At 44.6% G+C, this 20,387-nt stretch overlaps 2 protein-coding genes across 4 annotated transcripts in view; one reads left to right on the forward strand and one right to left on the reverse strand.

Moving 5' to 3' along the window:
* Positions 1 to 3,053: 3,053 nt before the first annotated feature.
* Positions 3,054 to 9,742, reverse strand: MFAP3 (microfibril associated protein 3). The gene is made up of 3 exons (XM_075856117.1): positions 9,626 to 9,742; positions 5,673 to 6,069; positions 3,054 to 4,700 (listed from the first exon to the last, which is right to left on the reverse strand). Exons 2-3 carry the CDS (start codon positions 5,959 to 5,961, stop codon positions 3,892 to 3,894), a joined length of 1,098 nt encoding a protein of 365 aa, XP_075712232.1. The 5' UTR covers positions 5,962 to 6,069; positions 9,626 to 9,742; the 3' UTR covers positions 3,054 to 3,891.
* FAM114A2 (family with sequence similarity 114 member A2) overlaps positions 9,737 to 20,387 on the forward strand; it is a 38,735-nt gene continuing 28,084 nt past the window's right edge. Inside the window, exons 1-4 of one of the 3 annotated variants that reach the window (XM_075856114.1) lie at positions 9,737 to 9,858; positions 12,905 to 13,122; positions 16,976 to 17,069; positions 18,449 to 18,547. In XM_075856114.1, coding sequence (XP_075712229.1) covers positions 12,916 to 13,122; positions 16,976 to 17,069; positions 18,449 to 18,547 — 400 coding nt within the window. In that variant the 5' untranslated portion in view covers positions 9,737 to 9,858; positions 12,905 to 12,915. The other 2 variants (XM_075856116.1, XM_075856115.1) reach the window with 2 other exon arrangements.

Below are 20,387 nucleotides of genomic sequence, written 5' to 3' on the forward strand. Positions count from 1 at the left end.
CCCATTGCTTTCAATGGGCAGATGTTTGTCAGCGCTATTGAGGCGCTATTTTCAGACGTAATTCGGGGCCAAAACGCCCGAATTACGTCCGTAAATAGGCCGTGTGAACATACCCTAAGAGTTTTTCTTAATTAAGACTATATGCAAAGTTGATTCATTCTATATTTTAAATGCATTGGAGCAATGTCATACTGTTAGGGGGGATTCACACGAACGTGTATTGGGTCCGTGCGTGCCGCGTGGTTTTCACGCGCCACACACAGACCAATACAAGTCTATGGGGCAGTACAGACAGTCCGTGCTTTTTGCGCAGCGTTTGTCTGCTGCGCAAAAAGCGCGACATGTTCAATATCTCCGCGTATTTCGCGCATCACGCACACATTGAAGTCAATGGGTGCGTGAAAACCACGCAGGTCACACGGAAGCACTTCCATGCGAACTGCCTGTTTCGGGCACCAGCTGTCAAAAGGATGAATGTAAACAGAAAAGCACAACGTGCTTTTCTGTTTACAAACATCCAAACGGAGTGTCTTTGAGATGAGCGAACCCGGACAACCGAACTTCACCGGGTTCGGCCGAACTCGTTTTGACCGAACCCGGCAAAAAAATTTCCGGGACGCGACGTCAGGAGATAGTCACTGTCAGGGGGGGCTGAAAGAGTTAAACTGGTTCAGCACCCTGGACAGTGACTTCCGATCCCAATAAACATGAACGTGTAAAAAAAAAAAGTTCTGACTTACCGATAACTCCCGGCTTCTCCCTCCAGTCTGACCTCCCGGGATGACAATTCAGTCCAAGTGACAGCTCCAGCCAATCACAGGCCAAGCACAGGCTACAGCGGTCACATGGACTGCGGCGTCATACAGGGAGGTGGGGCCCGATGTCGAGAGGCGCGTCACCAAGGCAACGGCCGGGAGGGAAGTTCTCGGTAAGTACGAACTTTTTTTTTTTTAACAGGTTTCTCGATATTGTGATCGGCATTCTCTGTCGAGGTTGCTGAAAGAGTTAACTGCCGATCAGTTAACTCTTTCAGCACCCTGGACAGTGACGGACGTCGACTAGACTCATCTCTATGATGGCGGCTGCGCGAAAATCACGCAGCCGCGCATCATACACGGATGACACACAGAGCTGTCAAGTGGTTTTTGCGCGCGCAAAACGCCGCGTTTTTTTGCGTGAGCAAAAACGCAACGTTCGTCTGAATAAGCCCTTAAAAAAATTCGCATAGCCGTTAAAGGATAACTCCAAATAAAAAGCTCACCCCATTCACATAAGTCGTACTTGCTCCCCTGTTTTTGAGGTCAGTGAGAGGTCTGCCTGGTACCGCACTGTGGCACAAACTTGGTTTCCTGCCTTCAGAGCAGTATGGGAAATAGGAGCATGAATGTGTCCTGCATGTGTCCGGCTCTGTGCACACTTTACTATTGCTATGAATGTAGGACGATAAAGTGCCACAGAGCCCGTCTTCTTATACCAGGGCAGGAACCCATATGTCCCATAGATCACTTCCCCACTTCAGTCAAAAATAATTCAGTCTGCAATGTCTGTGCTCCCGCAACCTCCCCTCCTCTATTTCTTCCCATGCTCCAGGAACATACGGAGAGGTGAATTGGTTTCCCCTGAAACTGGTCCTAGTGTGTGTCGGATATCGGGGAAATTAGATTGTGAGCCCCGTTGGTAACAGGGACTGACGTGAATGATGAAAAGTACTGCGCAATATTTTGGCGCTATATAAAAAAAAAAAACAGAGAAATAACGATCAATTGATCCCGATAAATGATTTGATTGCTTTTGAAGGAACATGGGACGTGATGGACGTGGCTCTTTATCAAACCTAAGTAACCATGAATATAGAAAATCTAATTCAGAGACCGGAATATAAATTTGGCCAGTGGCGACAGTCACACGACAGTGAAAAAAAATGGCCATTAAAAACTGATCAACTGTCAGTTTTTCATGGCCATTTTGCATCAGTGTGTCTCCAAATTTTCACCCATTTCCAGTCCGTCTTTCCGTTTTTAATGGCCGTTTTACATCCATTTTGCATCAGTTTTCCATGGCCGTTAAAAAAACTGATGAATTTCATTGGTCAGGCTTTTTTTTTCCCCGTCCCCCTGAAAACACCCAAAGAAAGGTCACATGTTCACCTAGACACTATTTTCTCTTGACTTATTTTTACAGACAACCTGTAGATGCCACACAGCCCCCCTGTAGATGCCACACAGCCCCCCTGTAGGTGATGCCACACAGCCCCCGATACATGCCACACAGCCCCCCTGTAGATGCTACACAGCCTCCCCGTAGATGATGCCACACTGCCTCCCGTAGATGATGCCACACTGCCCCCCATACATGCCACACAGCCCCCGATACATGCCACACACACCCTCCTTGTAGGAATTTTCAGGGACTGTCTCTGTAAATTCTGGACAGTCCCGGAAAATTCACTACAGTTGACCACTATGTACAATGCCCCCTGTACTAGCGCCACTCTACCCTTGTAGTGAGCGCAACAATACACTACATTTAACTTTCGGCTGCCGTACAAACTCACTGATGCAGCGCCGTCTCTCGTCTTCTTCAGGTGTGGTCTCTCGTCTGCACGGGATCTGTCAAGGCGGCGTGATGACATCGCGTTACCTTCACAGAACCCGTGAAGACGAGACCACACCTGAAGAGGACCCCGCTTCCTCGGTGAGTATGTGTCATCGCGCCGCCGATAGCCCGCCAGGGAACTAGTAGTTCCCTTGCCAAATCCCATGTCACAGATCCGCTTTTAATGGTTGTTACATGTATTGACAGCCATCTAAAACTGATCCATGACTAAATCGACAACTGGGGCAAGTGTCTCTACCCTGACATTGTCAGCACTGATTGGACAGATTTAGACTGGGTAGGAACACACCTAATTGACAATGGGCATTGTAACACAGAGTTGTCAATATTTTCATACATTTCCAGGAGGAGTAACAGAGGAATGACACACCGCAGAGTAAATATGTGGCAAAATGGTTATTTGATCAGGAATGCAAATATTTACTAATACAGACATGTCAGGAGAGCGTCCTTTAATCACAACCTTCAAGAAATTCATGTAAAGATAGAATATACGGTATGAAAATATCACATCAGTGGGGTCCGTGAGTTTAGACCTCAGCCAATTTCCCGTACTATAGCACTCCTATATACCTTTGGCACTACTCAGATATGCAAAGGACCATTCATGACCACGTTGCGTTTCCTGAGCGGTGTTAAAAGGGTCTCGATTCTCTATAGGGAATGACCGCTCCATCGTTCTGGAAGAAGATGGTGGTCGGGGCTCACATGAATTTATGACAAGTTCGACAAAGATACTGGAATGGATTTACCCTTTAGACTGGTTACATGCAGCCATAACATACCCGCATTTTGGTATCCACACTAGAATTGCAACACCCAGTCCTAAGAGGGCGCTGCATGACTCAACGTCAAAAAGAGAAGTCATACATCGCCTACTCAGGCTGAGACACCCCCTAACCCCTCCGATGGACGAGCAATGATGATGTTGACACAGGGGCCGACGCCGTCAGTGCTCGTCAATCAAAAGGCAATGGAGGGTGAAGGCGTATCTCAGACTCCCGAAGAAGCTCTCCATAGCGAAGTCTGAGACTGCGGCGGTCGTCTTGAAGAGGAGAAAACGGGGGACCAGATCGTTCAGGAGCGGGGCAGCATGTAAGTGGACCATACATTATCAATAGTTGGACTGGAGTGTCGCTTAAAGACAGTATGAACTAGATGCTAGCAGTAGGGAAACCCTACTATACTCAAATCTGTAACAACGTGGAGAATGAGGTGACCTGCATAATTCACACTATTTGTAACACATTTTAGGGATCACCGTGGAGCTCCGTTTTAGGGTCCACCGTGGAGCTCCGTTTTAGGGTCCACCGTGGAGTTCAGATGATTTGCCGTGGCTTCGAGTGGCGTGTCCTGATCCACTACGGTAATAACCTCCTCCAGGCAGGCTGACTGGACACCGTCCTGAGAATGGTTGGTGTGAATACTCTGAGTCTCGCACTGAGGATGAACAGACACATTGACGGCTATCTCCTGCCCCTGGATAGAGCCGTCTTCTGAATCACTAGCAGGAGATCCACTGCGGTTCATACCTTGACTAATAGTGTAGATTCCACCCACGTGATCTTTGTTAATATGGTCCGGGTCATCCAATCGCACAGCCTCAAACATTTCCTCCATAAAAGTTCTGCAGTTGAAGATGAGCGGGGGCAGGGGAATACTTCTGGCCAGTTCCTCTATGTAACGGGCAAACTCCATGGTTTTAAACTGCGTCACCTTGGCCAGCTCCAGGGTTTTAGCGGAGGTGATAATTGGGATACGTTTTGCGATCTCAAAGGCCTTCTGAAGCTTCTCAGCCCCTTCAGTACGGAAGAAGTCGTTGATGGCTTTCTCGGTCTTTCGCAGGTGACTGCTCATCATGCAGAGCCGAGTGATATTCATGATAAGGGTGATGGTGAAGGTCACCAAGCAGACGATCACGTAATAAATGCCCATATCGCCCGATGTATAAGTCACACGGAGGGTTACGGTATAATAGGAGGTGGCATTACCCACCGGACACATACAGGTGTACCTCCCCCGGTCAGCGAATGTCACGCTGGTGATATTTAGGGCTCCGCTGGAGGAGATCAGCCACTTTCCTCCTGTATTATTTAAAGCAGAACAACATAAAGCAAAAAGTTACAGTACCAAAGTAAATCAGCAACATAATTATATAAAATGTCATTACTAAAACTGCTATGATAAGTGATGGGACACTAAATAATAAAACGGGAAATCCACCTGGATTTAAAGAGGATTCCCCTTTAACACTGTCAAAATCTTGGCTGGAAAGATCCCGGGTCATTAGTATCGGACATTGTAATGAATGTGAAATTTTACCGTCCAGAATAAAGTCTGTATGTTGGGCATTACTCACACGGCCGTGTTTGGTCCATGATATACGGACCGTAGGTCGGCAGTATTTCCTGGACCGGCCACAGTTCAGGGAGCCGGACTCCTACCATTATTGTCCAACTCCAATTATTGGAGGTACCCAGAGTCACGTACAGGCAGCGGGCCGGCAGACACCAGCGATGTCACACGTCTGCCTGGCCAGTCTGCAGCGCAGCATCAATGCACAACTCCCTTTAAATTCCTAGAAAGCTTCAAGTCTCTAATTTCTGTAAGTAAATGTTCACCCTTATAAAAATAAATTCATGTATTTCTGTTTTTCTGATATAGGGCTTTAGATTTAAAAGAAAACTTTCTGGCTGCCTGCAGCTGCCACTAGAGGGAGCTGACTGTATACATACAGTATACAGTCAGCTCCCTCTAGTGGTGGCAGTATGTTATCTTTAAAATCCATGCCTATTGTGTTTTAGAAAAAGTAAGCCCTGACCACTATAAAGATATATTAAAAAATAAATTTTGGAAATTAAACAAAATTTGGAACGCAAAAATGACACGAAAAGAAAATGTGAACATTCTCTTTAAAGTGTCATTTCAGGGGAATTCCTCATCGTCAGTGACCAGGTAAAACTTTAGGAAACGGTTTTGGGTCTAAACGTGTGACAAAATGTTAGTGTTTGCCCAGAGTTGAATATATGCCCTATTAGAGCGGACACGCTACTTACCTCCTTCCACTTCTCCCAGTGGATGCCCTTTGGAGTTAAACCATACCACGTCCCCATTCTGACTGGCGTTTAGGTTGCACTCGATCACAGTACTGCTTCCTTCCTTGGCGATCTGGTCCCGGTGAGAGTTGGTAGAGATCTGCAGCTGAGCCTGTAAGGACGCATTACGGAGGCTGAGCAGATGGGTATTATTTGGCAATATTTGGGCATTGGAGAGCACTCCTGTCAGGCTGCTGCAGAGGAGGAGGAAGAGGGGCAGGGAAGAGAGACAAGAAAAAAACCTTTCCATTTGATCATAAAAATACAGCGGGTCCAGACAGGAATCTTAAGCAGATCTCTCATTGGTTGCTAAAAGCTGAAGCTTGGTCTTCTCCACCATTTTCTTGTAGCCGTGCCCCTGTGCAAGACAGATGAAAACAAGAGAGTGGTTAATCTATTTGTAACCATAGTGAAAACACTGGACATATTTGTCACTTACAACATAAGCAACAGACAGCCAAAAACAAGTTCCATAGAAGCTAAAACCAGATCCACATGATAGCCCACAGTCAGCAGCGTCATTGTCATCAAAGAATTGTCTGCAAATTGCTCAAATAACTCTTGAAATGAGAACTTTTACTGCACAAATATATTAACATTAAGATGGTGTCAAAGGAGAACAATGTATGGATTTTTAGTCACCAATAGCATAATCAGAATTAAAGGGGTCGTTAAAGGGGTCGTCTCACCACGGCAAAACCCCTATTGGGGCACATGGACTAATAAAGTTGGGTCCTATGCTCAGGAACCAACTCTATGTGCCAGAACGGAGATGCTCTGGCTGACCTGCCACATCCATACATTACATGGATGTCTGTTCATTGATTGGTCCCTGCAGGGGAAATGTGTAGAGAAGCCAAACCCATGGCGATCAGTGATCGGTCTTCCTGAGACAACCCCCTTAAGGCAAAATGACCTTCACTGGAAGAAAGTTTCCCCTCTGCTCTTCTCTGTCCACATCTGTTCTTGTATCACCACCAGGATCACGTTCTACAAGTCAACTTTGATAAGATTATAAGGTAACTAAACTTTTTTAAATCTCTTGACATCTGAAAGTTTTGATTGGGGGGGGTCCAAGCACCGAGACCCCCAGCGATCGCTAAAACGAAGTGGCAGAAGCGCTTGAGTGAGTTTGGTGCCGCTTGTGGAACGGTGTACAGACTTTCTATTGAGCCCATACACTGCTCTGAGAAAATCTGATCAGAAACAAAGCCGCTGAGCGCTCACCCCAGCACTTCTGTCACTTCATTTCAGCGATCGGTGAAGGTCTAGGTGCTCGGACCGCCACCGATCAAAACTTCTGATATGTCACTGTGACATGTCACTTTAAGAATGCGAAGTGCTCAGATGTTGTGGTTTTGCAGTACCGGACGGGATGAGGCGGTCTCTTCTTCTGGACGTGTTTTCCACATCGCCGATACTGCACTTTATTATTACTTTGAACTTGATGTCAGATTTTTACCTCCAAACGAGGACAAGCGGCGCTGCCGTATCACTAAACTACTAGACCGCATGCGATAAGGCACTTCAAACCCTTACGGACCAAGCCAATTTTTGATTTAAAGGGGTTATCCGGGTTCTTAACCTCTTAATGACCAGATCATTTTTTCTGTTTTTGCCTCTCTGCCTTTCAGCAGCCACAACTTCTTTATTTTTTCAATGACGTGGCTGGACGTGGCCTGTTTTATGCGGGAGAAATTATATATTTTTTCCTGCATAGTTTGGGGGGAGGGGCGGGGTGTTAGAAAAAAAATGTACTGTGTAAGTTATGTAATTTATTTTTGCGGCGCAAATATAGGAAGTGCTATTTTCAACATTGCTTTTCCTGTTTATTTTTTATCCCGCTCACATTTCACGCTAAATAACCTGTTTAATATATTCTTCCGTTTAATACGGTCGTGTAGATACCTAAGGCTATGTTCACACAGAGTATTTTGGGGGAGGAATATCTGCCTCAAAATTCCTTTTGGAACTTTGAGGCAGATATTCCTCTCCCTGCACGCCGATTTTCACGGCAATTATCGCGCCGTTTTTCGCCCGAGGCCATTGAGCGCCGCGGGCATAAAACAGCGAGATATACGCTTTCTCCTGCCTCCCATTGAAGTCAATGGGAGGTCGGAGGCGGAAGCGCCCGAAGATAGGGCATGTCGCTTCTTTTTCCCGCGAGGCAGTTTTACTGCTTGCGGGAAAAAGACGCCGACGCCTCCCATTGAAATCAATGGGAGGCGTTCTCGGGCCGTTTCTGCCGAGTTTTGCGACGCGGTTTCCGCGTCAAAAAACTCGGCAAAATACCCCGTGTGAACATAGCCTAATGTGGAGGTTTTTTGTTTTTATGTAATGTTTGGGCAATAAATTATATTTTATGCTCACTTTTTTTGTACTTTTACAAAAAAATGTAACCCATGAAGGGATAACTTTTTTTTTTTACCAATAATGTTTAGTATAATCTTGTATGCTAATACATTACACTGTCACTATGACACAGGCTGCTGGTAGGACAACTCATAGTGTTCCCTAACAGCAGGCAAACCAAACAGTCCTTTCTAGGTCCCCAAAGCTGACTGCAGAGTGTTCCCTCAGTCTTCGATTGCTACACGGGGTTTCCAATGATGCAATCGAAGAGGGGAGTCCCCTTTGATCATGCCGCGGCCACCCCCACCAACTGGTAACAAGCAGTCGTTCATTTATTCATACATTTCTAGGAGGAATAACAACGCAGGGAAGATGCTCCAGAATTGATATTTCATGGGGAATATAAGTATTTAGTGAAACAGACATGTCAGGAGAGGGACAGTTTCTCTTTAAGTAGTGGGTCAGGGCACCAGAGATGACACCAAGCAACTTATTGCTTAATACCCCCTGTTACAAGAAGCAAAGTTGACAGGAACACTTATAATAACACTGCGCAGCTACACAAGAGCCCCTGTAATGATATTAAGTCGCTGACTAAGCGACAGCCCCTGCCTTGAGCAGCTGAATAGGTACAAGGCATCTTTGCTCCGTGCAGCTGAGTGATTAAGAGCCCCTGGGCAGGTAAGTGAGCAGGGGTATCTGTACCAAGCAGCGGAGAGGGCACAAAAAAATGACACAAAGCGACTCAGTAAATAAGAGCGCCTGCACCTAATAGTTAACTCTAGAAATGACACTGAGCAGCTGAGTGGTTAAGAGCACCTGCAATGAAACAGAGCCATTGACTGGTAAGGCCTCCCTAGCCAAGGGTTCCTGAAAAATCACTGAACTGCTAGGTAAGTGTTCCCTGACTAATCTACTGAGTGTATAAGAGCAGTGATAAGACAGTGGGCAGCTGAGTGAGTAAGGGGCACCTGTCGAAGGAAGCTCAGTAGGTAAGAATACCTGTAATGATTCCGCGGTACAGGAGAGCACATATAACAACACTGTGCAGCTAGGTAAGAGCGCCTGGACTAAGAAGATGAGTGGTTAAGAGCACCTGTAATAACACCAAATAGTTGATTGAGCAAGAGCCCCTGCCCTAAACAGATCAGTACATAAGAGCACCTGTATTGATCACCGTGTACAGCAGAGCACACATAACAGCACTGTGCAGCTAGGTAAGAGCGCCTGGACTAAGCAGATGAGTGGATAAGAGTACCTGTCAAGACAGTGAGCAACTTAGTGAGTGGAAGGCCCCTGTCCAAAAAAAACGAAGTGGGTAAGAGCACCTATAATGATAATAAGTGGGTAAGAGCACCTAATAACGATTACCCTGTACAGCAGAGCACTTATAATAAATGTGCAGCTAGGTAAGAGCGCCTGCACTAAGCTGCTGAGTGGTTAAGAGCACCTGTAATGATAATAAGTGGGTTAGAGCCCCAGTAAAGTGCCCCGCAGTAAAAACACGCTTGGGTGACCCCGATAGTCTCCTGACACAGTATATAAGTACACGGAGCTCTTACCGAACAATCCCAGACAGTAATTCCCGTCCTTCCTGCAGCGACATCGACACACACAGCCTCTCCGCCCAGCTGACGCCACCCGGAACTGCTCGCTGCCAGCTGACAGATCACTTCCGGGTCACGGATGTTTCCTTGACCCTGCGATTACTGGAGCTGTCAGTGACGTGGCAGGAGCGCTGTACACACGGTGACGTCACACGCCGGACCCTCCGCTCATCTCGCACCGCACACAGGTAACGTCACTCACCTCTGCTAGGCGTGGGACTACAAGCCACAGCATGCCTCGTCAGGGAATGCTGGAGATTATAGTCCTACAGCTGGTGGGTCACTCCAGAGCCTGAACATAGTGGTGTTCTAACTGTTCATGTTAAGAACTACAACTCCCAGCATGCCCTGCCAGTCACAGACTATAGAGATATTATATTATGACTAGTCCTGTTGTTTATATAGTGGTGGTACTTTTTTCTTTCCCCCGATTTTCCATTTTATTTTAAGTTTTTTTTATTTGGTTGTTTTTATTAAAGTGTAGGTGGATCTTTCCCAAGACTGGTGGGGCGATTACATCTGTTGTGTCTCCTAATACAGGATTGTGGCAGAACAGAACCTGCGGCAGCGGCACAACTGTCAGTCACTCTGAAGTCCCACCCACATTGTTTACACTGCTGAGCAGCTCAATGTGGACTACACACCAGTGGTCAGAACAGTAAAATTATTTTATTAAAGGGGTTTTTTGGGTACATTTTTATTGATCCCATCCTTAGGATAGATCACCAATATCAGATCGGTGGGGGGTCTAACTCCCGGCACTTGTACCGATCAGCTGACTGAGGGGGCGACGAATGCTGTGGCCTCTTCCTAGTTTACCAGGCACATCACCGCACGCATCCGTAGCAGCTATGCCTGGAGTTGTTGTTCTCTGCAGCCCGCTCCCATTCACTTAAATGGGACCAGAACTGCAGTCCCAGGCAAAAGGAGGGGCTTTATTTTCCACCGCCAGCCCTGGCATTGTGCCCGCAGGACTGACTATTTTATACAGTCATCCTGGGGCCCAACAAAGGTTGCCAGAGCCTGTATGGTATAAGCCCCTGATAGCTCGTACCGTAGGTGTGCCCTAACCGATACCTGCGTATGTAAAATATAGACATATGACATCACATTACAGTTAAAAAAGAAAAGTTTAAAAGTCCCCGAATGTGACTAGAATTTTTTTTTCTTAAAGTAAATAAAGTTTACGATTAAAAAGATTGGCGACGCATAAAAAAAAATACAATAAACACTACATTTTTAATCTTTTTTTATTGCATAAAAAAAATATTTAAAAGTTAAAAAACATCCACATATTAGGTGTACCCAAACTCGTAATGACACGTTCAAGAAAGTGACTCAGATTGACAAAATAACAGCAGAAAAAAAAAAAAACGACAGCGGAAATTCATTCCATCATTCGAGAAAATCAATATAAATGAAACATTAAAGGGTAACTAAACTTTTTTAAGGCTTTTGACCTGTCACAGTGACATGTGGGAAGTTTTGATCAGTGGTGGTCCGAGCACTGAGACCCCCGCCGATTGCTAAAATGGAGCGGCAGAAGTGCTTGGTGAGTGCGGTGCTGCTTTATTTCTGATCGGCTATCCTCGGACTCCTAGACTTTCTATTGAGCCTGTACACAGCTCCGAGGAAAGCCGATCAGAAACCAAGCGGCACAGTCCTCCCCCAGAGCGCTTCTGCCGCTTTGTTTTAGTGATCGGTGGGGGTCTCAGTGCTCGGACCCACCCATCAAAACTTCTGTCATGCCACTATGACATGTCAAAAGTTTTATAAAAGTTTAGTTAACTCTTTAACTTATATGTACCCCATAATAATTTCGAAAAAAAAAATATATGCAACTCACCCCACAAAAATCTGAGGCCCTAAACTGCTACGTAGACGTAAAAATGAAAAAGTTATGACTGATAAAATGCTGTGAGACAAAAACGAAAAAATTATTGTGGTCCTTAAGGGGTTAAAAAAATATAAATATATATATATATATATATTTATTTATTTATCCGGAAGTCTTGCTCTAAGACTCTGTTCACATACTGTTTGATCCTTCCGTTGGAGAAATACGTCAAGAGGATTTTCGGACGTATACCGCGGACAGAAGGCTGCAACCTGTGCCACTGTATAGGCATACCGTGGCATATGCCACCAATAGGTGAATAATCACCCGTCTTAGGATCTGTATAGAACTTCTGACCCAATAAAGTGATAAATAAGAACATTATAAAGTTTGCTGTCTTTTTTATCTTCCTGGCGTTACTTATAATTCGTCTTCCGTACGGCGGTACAATATAAGTGACCAGTAGTGATTATATAATAGAGCTCACTGTCACCATGTGTTTTGCGGGAATTGAAAAGTTATTTTCTGCCAAATTCAGATTTCTGTTTAGAATTGGTGGTTATATCATTTCTTATATGGAAGAAATTTAAAAATGGCAAAAAACAAACAAACCGGGGGTCATGTATTGATCATGTACTGCAGTGACACTCATGGCAAGGCCGACAATTGATGGGACAATTGAGTGACTGTTTTCATGTTTACTTTTAGTTAGTAATTTACCTCTGCGCCCAATGTTACATTGAAGTGAAAGCGTAAAAATCCTAGTCCCACAATTCCGTTAAAAACCGCTTGCTTTTATTTAGTACATTTCGCCCAATCGCAATATTCCCTATTCACTGAAGTTTCGTAATGGCATGGCGTAGTTTCCATAGGAGAGATTCTAGCAGAGCCGCATTCATGATGGATTTGTATTGCTGCACACATAGTCCCTATGGATACATACTACGGGCCCGTATTCTCCCCTAGAAGCAATACTTATGATCTACTGTATATATAGATCCATAAATAATTGATATATTTGTACACCACAATTTCTGTTCTCCACTTTGGACAGCCCCTACTTGTTACAAGGGTCCCTTGACAATTAGCAGATCACAATGTGACCCCCAGTGATCAACTGTAATCTGTAACAGTAACGGTTTAATTTCCCTGCAGCACCACCACAGGGGAAATTAGGCATTACACAGTGCCCATTCATATCAATAGGTTGTCTGTATAATACAGGACAGGTCCTCCAGAGAGAGTGAGAGAGACGTTCTTTATAACCTCTCTCTACTCTGGCCAAGAGATGAAGATCCTAAACAGAGGACCCCCCCCTCAGAACTCTCTAATAGGGCGTACGACCATGGATCTTCTGAACTGGACAACCCCTTTAAGTTTTATTTTTTCTATTCTAGATGTTTTAAGCATGTCTGAAAAAGACAGCAGTGAGAACACTGGAGAAATCGCTCAAGGCCAAGAGCAGAAAGAAGACACCACTCCTAGGAAAAGTAGTACTCCGGAGCTACACGCGGTCACAGAACCAGTGGCCATAACTCGCAAACGTCCCGAGTCCAAGTCTAACAGTGTGTCAACTGAGGAGGAAGAGATCCAGACCCCTGACAAACCGGAGCAGGTGAGGAATAGGCAGGGGGCGCCATGGAACAAGTTGTCACCTCTGCGTGAAGCCACGTATAGCGGCTGACGTGCAAAAACTGGACAAAATCGCATCGCAAAACCTCTGCGTTGTATATCAGCGGCTAGGTTGGGATTTTATTTGCTGATATCTGTGGCCCTGGCACACTCATGCATCTATTCTATCTCAGGGGGTGTTGCTTTTTTTTTCTAGTAAGAGGTGCCAATGCCTCCGAAAGCTGCCCGTGAGGCAGAGATAATTGTGCATGTTAAATGGGTTGTGTCATGGGGACAACCCCTTTCTATATCCCCGTAGGACCCACCTCTATGGGCCAGAAACGAGAGCTGCCAAGTATCGGGCAGGCCCAGCCTGTCCGTGTATGACATGGCAGACATTTATTTGAAGGTTGGACGGCAATGGGTTAATTCTGGTGTTTTATCACAAGACTCCTTAGTTCCTGCTGATCTGACTATTTGAGATCTCCAGTTTATTACTTTATTATTGGTGGGTGAAGGTCACCAGCGCTGGGTGCTCCGTAATAAACCAGTCATGGGATGAAATGATAAGAAGCTATGAATGTCCATAAAAAAAAAAAAGATGAAAACTTTAACATATGTTATTGAGCCAAAAGCTATTCTAATAAACATTTAAAGGGTAACTAAACTTTTAAAAAAAACTTTTGACATGTCAGAAGTTTTGATCGGTGGGGGTCTGAGCGAGCTGTGTATGGACTCATTGATTTTCTATTGAGCTCGTACACCGCTCCGAGGAGGCCCGATCAGAAACAAAGCGGCACAGTGCTCACCCGAGTGCTCGGACCCCCACCGATCAAAACTTCTGACATGTCACTATGACATGTCAAAAGTTTTTAAAAAGTTTTGTCACCCATTAAAGACTATGTAAACCTTTTGGGGGCTTTTTTTTTCTTTTAATAAGCAGATCAGTCAGTGTGATTAGTGTAACTTCTTAATGAATTTTTATAAAAATGCGTGTCTCTGACATGAAGGATCTACCTGTAATCTATCGCATCTTAGTTATGTGAACCCGTCAGTCCTGCGGACCTGATGAGAGAAGGATTTAGAGCTAGATACAGCTACTCTGTACAGAGAATACAAAGCAGCTGTATCTAAAAAAGTAAAACAAATTTTTAATAAAAACGAATTAGAGAGGTTTTCCCATCTTGGACATTTATGGCATATCCACAGGATATGGCATGAATGTACAATAGATGCGGGTCCCACCTCTGGGACCCGCAGCTGTCTCTAGAACGGTGCCCCCTAAACCCCATTCTAGCTTACTCGACTTCGCTGCCTACGCGGTTTCCGTAACTCCCATAGAAGGGAATGTGAGTTACGGAAACAGCATAGCACGGCGAGCTTCACTTCTATGGGAGTTACGGAAACCACGTAGCTCAGCGAGATCTCGGCTGTTTCCGTAACTCCCGACCACCTAACCAAGAAGTGGCCGGGAGGCAGCGGAAGACAAGTAAGCTAGAACGGGGTGGATATGTCATAAATGTCCAAGATGGGAAAACCACTTTAAGAAGTTACACTAATCACACTTACCTGTTCAGTATAAAATAAATTATAAAAAAATAACAATATATATATATATAAAACCCTCAAAGGTGTACATAGCTTTTACCAATAAAAAAAATAATAATAATATATACAGTGGAGGAAATAAGTATTTGATCCCTTGCTGATTTTGTAAGTTTGCCCACTGTCAAAGACATGAACAGTCTAGAATTTTTAGGCTAGGTTAATTTTACCAGTGAGAGATAGATTATATATAAAAAAAAAAAAAACAGAAAATCACATTGTCAAAATGATATATATTTATTTGCATTGTGCACAGAGAAATAAGTATTTGATCCCCTACCAACCATTAAGAGTTCAGCCTCCTCCAGACCAGTTACACGCTCCAAATCAACTTGGTGCCTGCATTATAGACAGCTGTCTTACATGGTCACCTGTATAAAAGACTCCTGTCCACAGACTCAATTATCAGTCTGACTCTAACCTCTACAACATGGGCAAGACCAAAGAGCTTTCTAAGGATGTCAGGGACAAGATCATAGACCTGCACAAGGCTGGAATGGGCTACAAAACCATAAGTAAGACGCTGGGTGAGAAGGAGACAACTGTTGGTGCAATAGTAAGAAAATGGAAGACATACAAAATGACTGTCAATCGACATCGATCTGGGGCTCCATGCAAAATCTCACCTCGTGGGGTATCCTTGATCCTGAGGAAGGTGAGAGCTCAGCCGAAAACTACACGGGGGGAACTTGTTAATGATCTCAAGGCAGCTGGGACCACAGTCACCAAGAAAACCATTGGTAACACATTACGCCGTAATGGATTAAAATCCTGCAGTGCCCACAAGGTCCCCCTGCTCAAGAAGGCACATGTACAGGCCCGTCTGAAGTTTGCAAATGAACATCTGGATGATTCTGAGAGTGATTGGGAGAAGGTGCTGTGGTCAGATGAGACTAAAATTTAGCTCTTTGGCATTAACTCAACTCGCCGTGTTTGGAGGAAGAGAAATGCTGCCTATGACCCAAAGAACACCGTCCCCACTGTCAAGCATGGAGGTGGAAACATTATGTTTTGGGGGTGTTTCTCTGCTAAGGGCACAGGACTACTTCACCGCATCAATGGGAGAATGGATGGAGCCATGTACCGTCAAATCCTGAGTGACAACCTCCTTCCCTCCACCAGGACATTAAAAATGGCTCGTGGCTGGGTCTTCAAGCACGACAATGACCCGAAACATACAGCCAAGGCAACAAAGGAGTGGCTCAAAAAGAAGCACATTAAGGTCATGGAGTGGCCTAGCCAGTCTCCAGACCTTAATCCCATCGAAAACTTATGGAGGGAGCTGAAGATCCGAGTTGCCAAGCGACAGCCTCGAAATCTTAATGATTTACAGATGATCTGCAAAGAGGAGTGGGCCAAAATTCCATCTAACATGTGTGCAAACCTCATCATCAACTACAAAAAACGTTTGACTGCTGTGCTTGCCAACAAGGGTTTTGCCACCAAGTATTAAGTCTTGTTTGCCAAAGGGATCAAATACTTATTTCTCTGTCCACAATGCAAATAAATATATATAATTTTGACAATGTGTTTTTTGTTTTTTTTTATATATAATCTATCTCTCACTGGTAAAATTAACCTAGCCTAAAAATTCTAGACTGTTCATGTCTTTGACAGTGGACAAACTTACAAAATCAGCAAGGGATCAAATACTTATTTCCTTCACTGTATCATTTAAGAAAAGTTTTATATGTCCCAAAATTCATGACCATGTTGTCTATTATTGGCAGGGCACTGCCTCCTTATTTCACCTGTATAAGTTCTGCATCCTATAAGTCCGTTGTTTTTATCGAAAATACATTTGTATGATAATTGTAAATTATTGCCTCCCAGGAGCAAATGAATAACCTGGACCTATCTAGATACCTCTGCTATAGATACCTATCTAGATACCTCTGCTATAGATACCTATCTAGATACCCCTGCTATAGATACCTATCTAGATACCTCTGCTATAGATACCTATCTAGATACCTCTGCTATAGATACCTATCTAGATACCTCTGCTATAGATACCTATCTAGATACCCCTGCTATAGATACCTATCTAGATACCTCTACTATAGATACCTATCTAGATACCTCTACTACAGATACCTATCTAGATACCTCTACTATAGATACCTATCTAGATACCTCTACTATACGTTTGGATATAATCATTTAGAATGTAGTAGCCATGGGATTTATTAATTTCTGTTCCGATTCTGAATTTTTTTGGTGCTTATAATTTTTGTTTTATGTTTGTGCAGGAGTCTGCTGCCAAATCTCCATCCTCATGGGGCTATTGGGGTAACTGGGGAAAGTCCCTAATTTCTACAGCTACGGCCACGGTGGCGACTGTTGGTGAGTATTTGTACTGCAGGAAAGGTCCTTCTAACAATAGTTTAGCCCCCCCCAAAGGGGTTGTCCAGGATTACTAAAACATGGCTGCTTTCTTGCAGAAACAGCTCCCCACCTGTCCGCAGGATGTGTGTGGTATTGCAGCTCAACCCCATTTAATACAATGGAGCTGAGCAATACCACACACAACCTGTGGAGAAATGTGGCGCAGTTTTTGGAAGAAATCAGCCATGTTTTTTCAAACCTGGACAACCCAGTGCTTATACAGTTGCATACGTCTGTGTTTGACCCTTAGGCTATGTTCACACGCTTAACCAAAAATGTCTGAAAATACCGAGCTGGTTTCAAGGGAAAACAGCTTCTGATTTTCAGACTTTTTTTATCAACTCGCGGTTTTTACGGACGTTTTTGGAGCTGTTTTTCTATAGAGTCATTGAAAAACGGCTAAAGAAGTGACAAGCCCTTCTTTTTCGTGGGTGTTCTTTTACGCGGCCGTTTTTCCAAACGTCTGCGTAAAAAAACGGCCCGTCGGAACAGAACGCAGTTTTTCCCATTGAAATCCATGGGCAGATGTTTGGAGGCGTTCTGCTTCTAATTTTACACCCATTTTTCAGCCGTTTACGGCCCAAAAACGGCGGAAAATAAGCCGTGTGAACATACCCTTCGTGTAATACAAAAATATATATCACCTGGTAGAAGTTTTTTTTCTTTTGTATTCAAAAGTGAAGTTGTATAAACTTACCAATACAGTAAAAACAATTGTAGGCACGTCGGTGGATACGTTGGGAGCGCCACTCGACAAATACACTGACCATAGAGCCCAAGCGCACTGTGAAAAGAGCCTTGGGGTGGGTATACAGAGGCTGAACCGGCCAACTATCTAATGTGGACGTCCTGATCCTTTATTGCCACGGGAGATAAGCCACTGCCAGAGGTGACTGGCAGCGGCTTATGCTCCATTGAGTCGAGTGTACATGTGTATTGGGGAGTCGGGAGGAACAGCTGTTGGCTGAACGAGCAGTCAGCTGTTAAGACTGGGAGAAGGTGCCTGGTGCCATTGCAGGGGTGATGTCGTGTCACATGGCACCTATTCAAGTAAAGGACTGACCGCTGGTCATGCCGAGTCCGCCGGAAGGAGAGCAGCTCCTTGAAATGACTTTCCATTTATCTCATAGAGTTTCAAAGTGGGGTGGGGGGCACTACCTTCTATGATGTCCATATACCGCAATAGGGTATATAGACTGGGTTGGTTCCAATTGTACGACCACTAACAAATCTGGTACAAATCTCGTAATAAATTGAATGTGAATCTAATGATAATTACACATAATAGTTTTTACTACGGTTATGTAGTGGGTGATGGCAAATATTATTCTTCACAGGTCATGGAATTTCTTCTGCTATTGAGAAGGCGGAGAGCACATTGGGGGTCCCAAGTCCCGTGGAATTGTCATTTAGAGACCGTGCAGAGGCCACAGAAGGCAAGTCGCTTCTATATGGGGTTTATCGTATTCTATATGGTTTTGTATTGTTTTTATCCACGTGACAACCAAAACTTTTTGAAAATCCCCTAAATAAAGTTAGAATAACTTTAAATTCTTGGGATGTTCTTTTCTGTCATTTTGTCAAAAATTCTTTCCCAGACTCCTGAGTGGCAACTCTACAGTTTCTGGGGAAAAAGTAGCCATGTTTTTCTAATCCTGTACAACCCCTTTATATAAGTCCAGATTTATATACATATAAATAATTATATACATAAAGCTTAATCACTGTATAAAAGTCCTACAACCTTCTAATAGACTTTGTGGTTAAATTTCTGACCATTTTCAAGATATTTGATTGCTGTCAGTGAATGAGAACACTTTTGCTTACATTCACAGGCTACAAACCAGTACAATACTCTGTGAGCTTAACAGCCTGGACTCCGGACTGATACATTGTAGCAAACAACCAGAGAGATTTGTTCTGTTGATGTATTAAGCTCACAGAGCGTTTCCTAGAACGGATATAATTGTATCTACTTCCCGAGAGCAGGACTGAGTACTATATGTACAGGTTTTCAGCATGTGAATGTAAACAAGAGTGTTCTCATTCACCGACAACAAGCAGAGATCTTCAAAATGGTAAGAAATTGAAACACAACGTATATTAGAAAGTTGGAGAACTTTTGAGTTCTATAGTGATTAAAGGGGTTCTCCAGGCATTTTTTATTGATGGCCTATCCTTAGGCCGGATTCACACGAGCGTTGCGTTTTTGCGCGCGCAAACAACGCAGCGTTTTGCGCGCGCAAACACCATTTGACAGCTGCGTGTGTCATCCGTGTCTGATGCGCGGCTGCGTGATTTTCGCGCAGCCGCCATCATAGAGATGAGGCTTGTCGACGCCCGTCACTGTCCAAGGTGCTGAAAGAGCTAACTCTTTCAGCACCCTCGACAGTGAATGCCGTGAAAAAAAGAAAAAGTTCGTACTTACCGAGAACTTCCCGGCCGTTGCCTTGGTGACGCGTCCTTGGCTTATTCAGACGAACGTAAAATACGCGCGTGCAACGCGCGTGATTTTCACGTGCGTTGCCCGTAGCTATATTAGTCAATGGGGCCGTGCAGACATGGCAGCGTTTTTTGCGCAGCGTTGCTTCGTTGCAAAAAAACTCACGACATGTCCGTTGATTCTGCGTTTTCAACGCATCACGCACCCATTGATGTCAATGGGTGCGTGAAAACCACGCATGTCGCACGGAAGCACTTCCGTGCGAACTGCGTGTTTGCGCAACAGCTGTCAAAAGGATGAATGTAAACAGAAAAGCACCACGTGCTTTTCTGTTTCCGAACATCCAAACGGAGTGTCTTTGCGATTAGCGAAGCCGGACAAGCGAACCGAACTTCACCGGGTTCGGCCGAACTCGATTTGGCCGAACCCGGCAAAAAAATTATCGGTACGCGACGTCAGGAGATAGTCACTGTCCATGGTTCAGAAAGAGTTAAACTGTTTCAGCACCCTGGACAGTGACTACCGATCACAATATACATGAACCTGTAAAAAAAAAAAGAAGTTCTGACTTACCGATAACTCCCGGCTTCTTCCTCCAGTCTGACCTCCCGGGATGACAATTCAGGCCAAGTGACAGCTCCAGCCAATCACAGGCCAAGCACAGGCTGCAGCGGTCACATGGACTGGCGCGTCATCCAGGGAGGTGGGGCCCGATGTCGAGAGGCGCGTCACCAAGGACGCGTCACCAAGGCAACGGCCGGGAAGTTCTCGGTAAGTACGAACTTTTTCTTTTTTTCACGGCATTCACTGTCGAGGGTGCTGAAAGAGTTAGC

The sequence above is a fragment of the Rhinoderma darwinii genome, chromosome 3, assembly GCF_050947455.1.
Source record: "Rhinoderma darwinii isolate aRhiDar2 chromosome 3, aRhiDar2.hap1, whole genome shotgun sequence".
In the NCBI taxonomy this organism is placed as follows: domain Eukaryota; kingdom Metazoa; phylum Chordata; class Amphibia; order Anura; family Rhinodermatidae; genus Rhinoderma; species Rhinoderma darwinii.

Excerpts from the sequence above, each read along its gene's own strand:
- MFAP3 (XM_075856117.1), bottom strand. The coding sequence starts at position 5,961 with ATGGAAAGGTTTTTTTCTTGTCTCTCTTCCCTGCCCCTCTTCCTCCTC. Across the intron at positions 4,701-5,672 it reads ACTGGGAGAAGTGGAAGGAG|GAGGAAAGTGGCTGATCTCC; the intron begins GTAAGTAGCGTG and ends TAAATAATACAG.